This window comes from Staurois parvus, unplaced genomic scaffold (assembly GCF_062004578.1).
Source record: "Staurois parvus isolate SC_StPar_1 unplaced genomic scaffold, SC_StPar_1.0 ptg000019l, whole genome shotgun sequence".
Lineage (NCBI taxonomy): Eukaryota > Metazoa > Chordata > Amphibia > Anura > Ranidae > Staurois > Staurois parvus.
Window position 1 is genome coordinate 22386730 of NW_028317815.1, and position 12831 is coordinate 22399560.

A 12831-nucleotide genomic window follows, 5' to 3' on the forward strand; every position below is an offset into this window, starting at 1 on the left:
ATCATTACACAATAATGGAAATTGGTGGTCCAGACAAGAAAAAGAATAAAAAGATGACCAGAATGAAAAATGCAGATTATAAGCAATTTTATAAGTAAAGTGTTACTAAATCCACAACAGTAAAATCAGTCTGTATATGCAGTAAAGCATGCTTGTTATACTCACTGTGGAACCTAAGGGGTTAATCCTCTGCATTGTGTAAAAAGACCATTTGATCCTGATTTCTCTGCTCCTCCTCTTGTTCAAATGTCCACATCTTATCTCCTGATAAGACAGAATGAACCGTAGCCATTCTGCACATGCTCAGTTTAGTGTGTATTGCTAGATAGGTTTTTTTTTTCTTGGGAGAGTGCATGTGATCAGCACAGAGCCAATCACCATAGTCCAGACAGAGGTCAGGGGTTTTGCATCCTCCTAGAGCCAAAAAAAACTCCTCCTACAAGCTTTATAAAGGAACACAAGGGGGTGCCAACCTAAGTGCAGTAGATTAAAATAATTTCTTAAAACGTAATAGCCTATAACTACTCACAAAGGTAGGAGAATAATAGGCATGTAAGGCAAATCCTCGACTTGGCCAGTGGGGGGGCTGATGGTATCAATGTAAGCTCAGGTCCCGGGGATGGAGTGGTGAGAGAGCCATCAGCTGTCAGTGAGGGAGATGCTGGAAATCGATGCCGTAACCAGCTTGGAGCGCACGTAAGTCTTGACTGAGCGGGCGACCAATGGGATGGCGAAGACGAGTCAGTGGGGGACAAGTCAGTGGACATGTTTCAAAGCATTTGCTTCTTCTTCAGACCTTCTTCAGCATGCACAATAGTAGTCCATCCTACTTTTTGGGAACAAGACTGTTCTTCCCCGAGGCAAAGTCCCTTTCTCCCCCCCCCTCCATTTCTCCCTCTGCCTCTTTTTCCTCCTGTCTCTCAGGGTCCCTTCCCTGCCTTCTCCTCCTGCTTGAGGGTCACGTCTCTCCTATTGCACCTTTTTCCCTACTGGCCCACTTTTATGCCACTTGTTTGTTGGCTAACTTGCTGGACCAGCCTATTAGCATTTGTCATAGGAGATTTGTAACTGACCACACTGGGTTGTTCTGCATCTCATATCTGCCTTATGCCCCTGGTGGTCAGGTCCTCCCTCAGTTTTACATCCTTCTCAATTGCCTATGTTTAATTGTTGTTGTACAGTCTCACCAACTCCTGTGTAGGTTTGTTTTCTCTGTTTTGGTCTTGGCCTTCTTGTGAGTCAAAAATGGTGTGATATGTGTCTGTTCCTATCCATATATGTACTGCATTGTATAATTTTTAATAAAATCTTTGGGAAATGAAAAATGGGTACTCCACTGATCAAAAAGGGATAATAACAGTATACATAAGAGTATAATTTATGCCCATGTATTACCTTTTGATTTTGACTAGGAGCAGATGCTTTTTTTATCCTCTTGAGTGTGTATTACACTGCTAGTAAATGATTTTTCCCATTTTGGAAAAAAATAAAATTTTCTATAACAAGCAAAAATTTCCAGATTTTTGTGAATTTTATAAAATTACATTTTGGAAAACATATAACATTGGATAACTACTGTATTGGCTGAGAGTGCCATTTTGCCTCATACATCTCTGTAGGTACAAGGCAATTTAAAACTCCAATATAAGTGGTCTCTATATGAGTTCCTTTAAAGTTATATCACTCAAGCATTTTGCAGTACTGATTTAGAAGCTATAAAATCACTCAAACTCAATGCTTTTGCTGAGAGAAAAAAAATAAATTGCACTAGTAGGGGCTGTTGTGACATTGCCGTTCACTCACTACACAATTCATCTTTGGCAGCTTTTAGAACTGACTAGAAAAAAAACCTGCTTCATTTGCCTCTCATGCTATCCATTGTACCTGAGAATCTCATGTCAAATTAGTGATTTGTAGGGGTCACACACAGCAGCAAACTAATCACTAGCTACAAACTGCCTTTGAAAATAAGAAGGGAGAGTTATAGTTGTTACCCAACTTTGTTATAAGGATTTTTGGATATTAGATATGGATATAAATGCACAATAAGGGAGAAACATTTGGTATGGAAGTCTGGTATCTAAAATGCCTTTATATTAAATAGTAAAAGCACAGGAGCACAAGTAGCATAGAATCATAATATTTGAATACACCTATTTTGGACTGACTTTAGGTTCCTATCCTAAATCCTATCCAATTAATACTTATGCTTTAGAAATAAGTAGCATTTATTACATCTATTAAACATAGAAAAGCATAAAATGTGAAATGTTAGCCTTATGTAAAACATATCCTCTCACAGATAAACTGGTGATCTATATTTTTCCATTTTTATTTCTTTATCATAAGTGATAAAACAACTTAGCTGCAGATCTAGAATATAAAAAAGAAAATTATGAAAATATGACTATATAATATAAGTTAAAAGAGCTCACTCATTAAATTGAATGAATGTAATTTAAAACATAACACAGCCTAAAATACTTTCCCTAAGCTATCAAATATTTCAATATTTCAAGTTTAATATTAACATAAAGTCATAATTTCACTTAGGAAAAATGCCATTTAAGTTCCCTTAAAAAAACGGACATTGTTTTTGTAGTGTGTTTTACTGAGATTTCTATATAGAGGGAGTATACATTCTAGCTAATATAGCTGTTACATTATAAAAGAAAACCTCACAATCTATACCCAAAACAGAATACAGAAATAAACACATACATTTTGTTGTTTATTACAAATGCATCAATTATAATTAAAGATGTTTGGCCAATAAAACTTATGAGAAAAAAGAATCTAATAAATTATTGTTTAATTTAATCAACTTTAACTAACTTAAACTCTACATCAGTAGATAAGGGAGGTTATTAAGCCCAAATCATTTTACATTTCTTTCCAGTTCTTCAATGAAGCATGAAAATTGTATGGACTGAAGAGAGATGCTTTGGGACAGACACATTTTCAACAAATCTGTTCCATATTCGCACACAGTAAAGCTTATTTTTAAAGATAAAACATAAAAATGAATTAGAGCTGCACTCCAGGAAGAAAAACTAAAATGGGCAAATCTCATACCAAACTGATTTTAAATTATTGCAGATTTTTTTTTTAATTGCTGCTTAGAAGCAGATTCCTTTATGTGAATACAGACTGGCTCCATGAAGTCTCTACTAACCCAGCTAGAAGGGTTGGTATACTTCTTTGGAGGTATATATATATATATATATATATATAGTTGCATAGTAGGTAAGGTTGAAAAAAGCTCACCTAGTCCAACCTATGTGCATGTTGGTCAGAGTCAAAAATGTCTAATAGAGCCAGAACAGTTTGAGATTTAAAAAAAATACTGTTGCCAAAATATGTTTTAAAAAATGGTGTGCTCCTTGAAAAGCCTTCTGTGGAATTCTATGATTAAGGCAGGCAGTTGCAAAATTTTCTAACTTAAAAGACATCATATTATATTCTGACTATAGTTGACAGTGACTGTTGTAGATGTTCCTTTTTCAAAGTAATCAAATGACAGTTGAATATAGTGCCTCATAGTCACAAATATACACAAATAATGCAGGTTTCTTTTAAAGCAGGGACATAAATCAATACTAATAGAAGAATGACAGACAGACAACTGACACAGCCAATGAAATGAACATTCTTAACGGTGTTCCTTGATTTCATTTTTAGTCTCTATGAGTTAGGATATGCAGTCCATTTTTGCCATAGACTACACTAGTCTACTGATAATACAGAACATAAATATTACATACTAGATATACTGTATTCAAGCTGACAGAGGCATTTTTATTGCGAACATCATATCTATATATTCTTTATATGTGAAGGCATTAATGCATTGTCAGATTTTATTAAAGCGAGTATTACATTTAGGTGTAGGCTAAACTAAAAAACAGCTTCTATGATTAAGCCCCACATGGGCAAAGTGCATTGGGGGGGGGGTTCTCGATAATTGGAGAACTGAGCTGAAGCCAATTCTTATCATTTTTTTTAAATTATCTTAGCTTTACAGTCTGCTGATCCTGATTTTGCTGAGGCTACAAAATAGTCAGAATCGCAAGATACAGGTTGGTCCTGGAGATTGAAGTCTTTAAACCTCCAGACTCATCTGTAGACATATCCAAAGTTCACATTGAAAATAATTAAAGCAATGTAAGCAATCACTTTCAAGAACACAATTTCCATGAAAATCCTTTCTTAAAGCATATGTAGCATGGGCTGCTAGTGATTGGTGAAAAGTAAATGGTCACTATGAACTTACAGGTGTCTTGGCCCTAAATAAAATGTGCAGATATTTTATGAAACACAAAAGCCGTCCTGTGTCATAGCTTCTCTTTACTTTATCAGTTTCTATTAATGTTTTCATTCACATAGATGTTTGACTAATGGACATAAAAAAAACTGTACACCTGCATATAGCCAATAAATTATGACGTGCATGACTACAGTGCACTGGGCTGTGATATGATACTAAAGCCACTGACCTGATTTCAAATGAATATAAAATGCAGCTTCCAATGGTTACTATGTGCGGAATGCTGCAATCCCATCAGTTGCACAGTTCTCCGGGGAAGTCATGGAGGAGTGCCAGATATACAGGTGCATAGATGAATGTGGAGATTAACAACTGCATTGATAAACAGGGCCTAATATTTGATAGTTGGATTTTATTTCTGTTTTGCATTGCAGAAGAACAGTATAAAGAGTACCATTCTTCCATAAAAGCCACTTCTGCCTACTGGTCCTATGCCTCTATTTACAGCTTCTAAATGAGATCATATAAATCTCAATTTAATTCTTCTATCTTTGCATTTTTAAACAATATGAATGCCCCACCAGACCTTCTCCTACCTTACATTTTTTGTCTTCTACAAATCATTCCACCATGGCAAATGAGATTATAAACAGGTACTTGGTTTAATTATATTTTGGTAATATTGCTAAAAAGAAACACAGGCTAACACATTCAGTGATATTGTACAAGAAGCACAGTACTCACATGGCACTGTTCGGAGGTAGAGGTTGTCTCGTATGATTTGCTGCAGTTCATGATCTACTGAACCTTTCTGGAAACGTAAATTGAGGTAGCGGCGAAGGTCTTTGTCAACAATGCCTCCTGCAAATTGAGTACAGCAATAATCAAAACAACAGCACTAGAAAAAATTACTGTATTATGGCCATGAAAATTCTTAAAAATAACAGAAAAAATGAGTACAGCTTTTAGTTTGTGATAATAATGTTGTGAGTAAAGAAAATAATGTGAGTAGGCAATGCAGTAAGTAACTTAAAGTGGTTCTAAAGCATTAAGGTTTTTTACATTAAAGTGTTACTAAACTCATGACCCTGCATTCACTATATCTGGTCTCCCTCAGTACACACAACATGAAAATGCAATAATTTTAGTAAATATAAACTGCTAAATACCCTTTTAACATCAGCAGTTGGAGCAGTATTGTGACTTCTATCAGTGTCCAGCAGAGCACTGGTTAAAACTTGTATTTGGAGTTTTCATTCTCCTCTACGAAGATGCAGGACCCCTGGCCTCTGTCTAGGCAGTGCTGATTGGCCCTGTGCTGATCACATGCACTCTCCCAAGAAGAAAAAAAACCTCTAGCAATGCACACCAAACTGAGCATGTGCAGAGTGACTCCCAAACCTCTGTTCTATAAGGGACAATGGAAGAAGGGCAGAATCAGAGAAGAGTGGATCAAACATCCCACAGTACACACAACATGGAAATGCAATTATTTTAGTAAATATAAACTGCTAAATACCCTTTTCACATCAGCAGTTGGAGCAGTTGTGACTTCTATCAGTGTCCAGCAGAGCACTGGTTAAAGCTTGTAGGAGGAGTTTTCATTCTCCTCTATGAAGATGCAGGACCCCTGACCTCTGTCTAGGCAGTGCTGATTGGCCCTGTGCTGATCACATGCACTCTCCCAAGCAGAAAATAACCTCTAGCAATGCACACCAAACTGAGCACGTGCAGAGTGGCTCCCAAACCTCTGTTCTATAAGGGACAATTGAAGAAGGGGAGAATCAGAGAAGAGTGGATCAAACATCCTTTTTTCACAATGTGAAAAAGTAACCCCTTAGGTTCCATAGTAAGTATAACAAGCATGCTTTACTGCATATACAGACTGATTTTACTGTTGTGGGTTTAGTAACACTTTAATGCATTTTCTGCGCTAAGGTAAAAAACCTATGTCCAGGATCACTGTCACGTGCCTAGTCCTTCCTTACGCGTTACGCCACGCCCCATGTGGCTTCATCAGAAGAACCTCAGCAGGTGTCTCTGAAGCACTGATTGTCTCTGAGTAACACCCCGGTCACATCGGGTGTGACTTGGCATGCAATTTGCATGCCATGCAACTTGCAAATCGTATGCCAAGTTGCACCCTATTGTCTCCAATTAGAGCGGTCATATCGGTGTGGTTCTGACTTGGTTGGAGCCGCACCGATTTCTAAAGTAGTGCATGCGCTACTTTTGTTGTGATTTGCATAGACATCTGTGTCAGATGTCTTGCAAATCGCAACTGAAATCGGTAGATCACCCGATTTTGAAATCGTGCGACTTCACTGTAAGTCGCACGCTATTGTCCGCTATTAGAGTAGTCATATCGGTGTGGTGTGTCAGATGTCTTGCAAATCGCAACTGAAATTGGCAGGTCACCAGATTTTGAAATTGTGCAACTTCACTGTAAGTCGCACGATTTAAAAATCAGCTTTGATGTGACCAGGGCCTAAGGCTCCATTAAAACTGTGTGGCCACCTAAGAGCACAGCTGGTGTATGCACGTCTATTTAAGTCTACAGCATCGTTTTTTGGAGGTTATACACATGATACTGAAAAGTAGGCAATGGAGCACTATTATGGACTGCACTTTGTAAATTAATTATTATTAACCATCATGGAATTTATGGACTTTATTTTCAAATTAATTACTAATATATATCACTGATTATAGGTATATTTCAAGGTATCTGGTATTTGAGGAGTTTATTATATCTTTATTATCAAGTGCGTTATGAATGATGGTAATGGATTGATATAGATGTGCTGATTTTTTTAATGATTTATTTACTTACGCTTTATTGGGATGTTATGATGTTTTGATACACAGGTGATATTTAGATTTTATTTGAGAGGCAAAGGGCACTGCTACACATCACATTATATTTTCCAATTTTATCCTGTTTTGCTTAGATGGATAATTGATGCCCATTATACTCTTCAACCTTTTTGGACATTATAGGCCAATTAGACCTTTAGACAGAATATACTTTTATATCTCTCTACAATTTTCAACAGGTAAAATCTCTTAAGTTAATTTTTATTAACACCTTTTGATTTCTTTTTTGAAATTTAATTAGTTTCTGATCTCTTTGTCTATCCTATTATGTCTAGATGGATGTTTGATGTCCATTGTTTGCTCTCCTATGGTTGTGGACGTATAGGTCAGTTAGATCCTTGTTAGGTTATACCTATGTATCCTTGACCAAAGCTAGCTTTAACCTAGTGAATTATGATCTCTTCTTCAGATCTTCCGTTAAATTTAATTAATTTCTTTTTTGTCTATCCTATTATGCCTAGACGATATTTGATACCCATTATATCCTCTGCAACTGTTTTGGACGTTAGGCCAATTAAGATCTTTGTTACTTCATTTTCTTCTAGCTCGATGAGCATTCACATCTAGGGTGAGTCCCATTTATATATATATTTGATTAAATACTTTGTATTGGATATATTAAAGTTGTTTGGTAATGATATAATTTTCCTTTGATATACCTTTAGACTGCCTCGGCGGTTGAAATTTCTTAAAAAAATCTCCCCTGAAGAAGCCCGTGAAGGCGAAACATGTAGGGAGTAACTACAATTACCTAACCAAGTTTGAATCTCAGTTTTACCCTTAGTACTGAAATTGTTTTTATGTTTCTGAATTTTTCCTTTCTTGTGTTTTTTACAAAAATACGAAATAAAAATTGGATATAACTTTTTAATATATTTGGTATTCAAGTTCATGCACCCCGAAAATCCTAATCTTCTCTATTGAATATTTACACATCACATTTATTTATTTTTTGTTCACTGTGCTGGAAACACTTTTGTGCTGGCAGCAGTCTCTTATACTTTTTATATATAATTTTGGATTTATTTGAGGATCGCACTCATTTGTTTTTATCATCTTGTACTAGGCATTACAGCTGCACTCTTAGCTGTCTACCCAGCATCTAGCTGTCTTCCTCAGAATGTGCTATCAGTAGGTGAGATTGCTCTGTTTTACCTTTCTGTCTAGGTATTTTCAATTGCTAAGACAACAGAGCACTTCCATGCTGAGAACATAAATAAGACTCCAAAGTAGTAAGGGACAGAGAGAGACGTAAGGTTTATAGACCTCCTTTACTCACTCTGATTACATCATGTGCTACAGTAAAGGGGGTTCTTGCTTTAATGTGGTCAAATTACAAGGTACTTAGGAAACACCATATTGTGGATCCTCAATTCTGTTCAAATCACATGATGCAGTTCAAATAACATGTGCTGGTGTATTGGGATGCTGAAAAATGGAGAATTGGCAACATTCCAGGATGTGACGGTATTGTCTCACAAGCACATACATAGCTTTACTGTTAACAGAGATTCATTAAAATATGAAGGTTTTCTTCTTCCAAGTAAACCAAGGATCTGTTTGTTCCCTTACAAATGTATTTACATTTTAGTGTTGTGCCCCTCTCCTCGTTACGGCCTTATACTTCCCTGCATAACAATACAGAAAAAATTATGATACATAACAAAACTGAAATAGAAAAGTCCAGAAATCAGGGAAATGTGCAATGATACCTTCAAACGTTTCTATTTTAGTTTTGTTATAGCATCATAATGTTTTCTGTATTGTTATGGAGGAAAGTGTATGGCCGTAATCAGGGGCGGACTGACAACTCATGGGGTCCCCGGGCAATAGGGGATCATGGTGCCCCTGTGTCCTTGCCCAAACCCAAAAAAGCCTATGAAAAAGGTACCTGGGGCATCTCATGGGGCCCCCTACTGACCCCGGGCCCTTGGGCAGTGCCCGAGTTTCCAAATAGTCAGTCCACCCCTGGTCATAATGAGAAGAGGGGTACAACACTAACATTTCACACTAGTAACATGCAACCTTGTCACATGCTCATCTTGTGACAAATGTTTTATAAACTCAACATCTAAATTTCCTTTTCATGTTGAATTGAATTCAGAGAATCAAAATGCAATGCCATACAAGAATGGAAAAGTACCTGTACTTCTTATAACAAATATCAATGTTCTTTTTCCTCCAACAATGATGGTGTAGATGAAGTCTAACTGAGCAGTTTTAATAATTATTTATGGAGGCAAAATCAAAGTAATTCAAACGCAAAAAAATAAGAATGATTACACCAATCAGGATGAATGTGATTGTTACTCTCAACTTATCCACTTTTCAATCAGTAGATATTACTCCTTCACTTATCTTGCCATTCTAATGAAGACCATTTGAGAAAGTAGTTCCAGAACAGCCATTGATATATACCATTACCAACACAAGTGTAGCAGACATCCATTAAAATGTATTAAAAGAATACAGCTAGTGGTACAGCTATAGTCTTATGTTTCTTGCACACATACTGTATGATGTGAATAAAACAGTTCTATTACTAAGTAATATGTTAAGTATTGACTTTTACCTTAAACACGTTTCATGTGTAATGAAAGTACCCAAACAATAAATTATCATGGTCTGAAATGCAGCCAATGACCATGTTCTGGGTGATCCAGAACTGCAGATGCAGCATTCCTCTTTATGCTTCCATTACTGAGCCATGCATTAAAGATGAAGGAATCTCACATAAAAAATTCAGCACTTGACATAGTGTAATATACGCAGGCACATAACTGTCTGAGTGATAAAATACATTTGAGTATGAAGACCACTAATTTTTAATTTGTGTTTTTTCTTGCCAGAACATTAATTTAAATGTGTTCCCATCTTGGTTAGAGGTAATGTATCAGAATTTACAGTACTACAAAATTGCATTCTATTCCACTGAATACAGTATTAATGTAATAAAGTATTTACCATTGTAAACAACTGCTAAGCCATATGATTGAAATGCTTAGTTGCTTCCACGCTAAACATCAGCTCAGAATGGATTTTCAGTACTAGTTTATTTTTCCAGTTATTCTAGAGACCATTAAAAGTGCTGACCAACTTGTATCTGTTTCCACAAATGCTGGATGCAAAGCTCCATCCGCTTTCTCACCTTGTACCATTCTGCCTCTAACCCTGTACTGCTCCAGTTCTTCCACTCCAGATTCTCCTCTCTACTGTATCTTATCTCCTTCCATTATTTACCTTTTGTCTTTGCTTCCCTTCTACCATCTCCTTGTATTGTGCTTCTCCCACCCCTTTCAGTGTTGTAATAGTTATTTCATTTTTTTAATTATTTTGCTGGGATTTATACCGTATGTGTCTGTGAGATGCTCTCTTGTGGTACAGTAATTATGGCATATTGTGTGGATGCATGGACTATGAAAAATGTGTGCTTTGTATATAGTAAGTAGGATCGGGTTCTATTTAACCGCTTCCCGATCGCCCTATAGCAGAAATACTGCTACAGGGTGGCATGGGTGCACAAAATCACACACATATATATATACGTGATTTTGCATCTCCAAATAGGGGGTGTGCACTATGCATGCACACACCCTACCCGCTCCGCCATTTGAGGCAGCGGCTGTCAATCACAGGGTCCTGGCCGGTGATAACTCACCGACACCCGGAGATTACCGAGCATCTCCGACAGGGAGGAGAACTGTTTTGTTTACTAACAATTCTCCTCTGTTAGTAAACAACAGAGCAACAGATGTGGTCCGCCTACTAGCATAAGCCAGAGATTCTAGCCTTATGGAAACAGAATGTGATGTGTGTACAAAATCACGTGTATATATATATATATATATATATATATGTGATTTTGCATCTCCGGGAAGGGGGTGCACGCTAGATGCGTGCGCACCTAGCCCGCTCCGCCATTCGAGGTGATTACTCACCGGTGCCCGGAGATTACCGAGGGAGAAGAACTGTTTTGTTTACTAACAGTTCTCCTTACTGTCAGCTCAGGCTCACTGCTTTGGATGTCTGTGCACAGCATAGCGATCCAAAGGAGTGTGCTTACAGTGAAGCACATAGACACCGCCCCATAGTATAACACAGCCAGCACAGTTAACCTTTTGATCACCCCTCATGTTAACCCCTTCCTGCCCAGTTCCATTAGTACAGCGTCAGTGCTTTTTTTTAGCACTGATCACTGTATCGGTGTCACTGGGGATGTCAGTGACACCAAGTCAGTTCCCCCCAGTGTCAGAATAGTACATTGTGCAGTAATTGAAGTGAATATTGTAAATATATATATATATATATGTATATATATATAAAGATATGTCAGTTGCTTCCTGTTCTGCATAGGTACACTACAAAGAAAAAACTTCTATATGCAAGCACTTCCTTAGTACTTGAACAATGACAACAAAATGTGGCAATATACTTAAGTGCAGTTTTTTGTATGTGAGCAGTACAAACATGCAAAAGCTTTTTCTGAAGGAAACGAGGAAATGACAGAAGGAACCAGTCAAGCTACTTGTCATCCATCCAAGTTTCTCCTAGCAACTGTTTTTTTTTACTGCATTGTCACAGAAAATAATTTTCTACATGGCTGTACTGGAAGCAGTTTAAATTCTACTCACCTAATATAAAAGTCTGCCTATCCTCATGGTCTCCCTTTTCAGAGCGCATCAAGTTATGTGATTACCTACAATTAGTTTCTGCACTCAGAACAACTGTAGTAACACTGTAAGAAATCTGGGCAGAGGCACAGAACTCTAGGGATCCATAAATAAAAATCAGTTGATGCTTAGATATGGAGGATGTTTTGCTGTGCGAACTGTTAATAATGAACTTATAGAAGAAAAATTCCACACCAAAGAGCCAGTCCAGTCTTGCATTCTTTTTTTTCTTGTTCTTTAAAATAATGTTATTCTTAGGCTGGGTCAGTGGTGTATTTAGGATTTGTGCTGCCCTAGGCAACACCTTTGCCCCCCCCCCCCACACACACATACGAAGAGAAAGTCACTCACCTTTACAGCATCAATGGGAATGAGAGTCGGGCTCTGCATACACCTTCAAGCAGTCTGTAGCCTCTCTCGGCTCCCACCTGGTCCCCATGCCGCATGTGTCCCTTCTTCAAAGGGGCAGTGCTACCTTCGCTCTAGGCAACTGCCTTGCCTTGTGGTAAATATGCCCTGGGTACTGATTTATTTTATGTTCAACCCGCTGAACTGACTGATCACTGTACTAACACAAGCAGTGTTGGTGTGGTGATCTCCCTTGCTGTTCTATGAATTCTAACAGCACAGAAGCTCTCCTCACCTTTCTCCTTCAGAACTCACAAATCAGCACTTTCAGCTGAAACCACTGGCAGCAACCACTCAGGCAATGATTAAGGATGAGATTGTGTGAAACTCGTTAACAGGTCCTGTATTCATGTCCTGGTGTTTTGTGTGTCCTATGGATCAATAAATGTACACTATATTCATCAATCCTCTGGTGTGCGGTTGACCCTTCTTCCTGTTGCAACTATTTATGATAGCCAATCATCTTCTAACTTTAGTGTACAAATAAAAAGTGCGCTAATTATTCACAAAACATGCAAGGATAAATAATAAAAATAAATGAATTCATAAATATAAACATAAGTCCAGCCACCATAACAGTGATAGTCCAATATCAACTTAATGTCAACT

At 37.5% G+C, this 12831-nt stretch overlaps 1 protein-coding gene across 9 annotated transcripts in view; it reads right to left on the reverse strand.

Annotated features, from left to right (window-relative positions):
* The window catches only part of MAGI2 (membrane associated guanylate kinase, WW and PDZ domain containing 2), a 1033722-nt gene that overhangs the window by 779749 nt on the left and 241142 nt on the right, over positions 1-12831 (reverse strand). For all 9 annotated transcript variants that reach the window (XR_016314026.1, XM_089685799.1, XM_089685771.1 and 6 more), the window contains exon 2: positions 5012-5128. Coding sequence is in view for 8 of the 9 variants with exons in the window: in XM_089685799.1 (XP_089541925.1) it covers positions 5012-5128 (117 nt within the window). In the remaining variant the exon portion in view is untranslated. The remainder of the gene's footprint in view (positions 1-5011; positions 5129-12831) is intronic.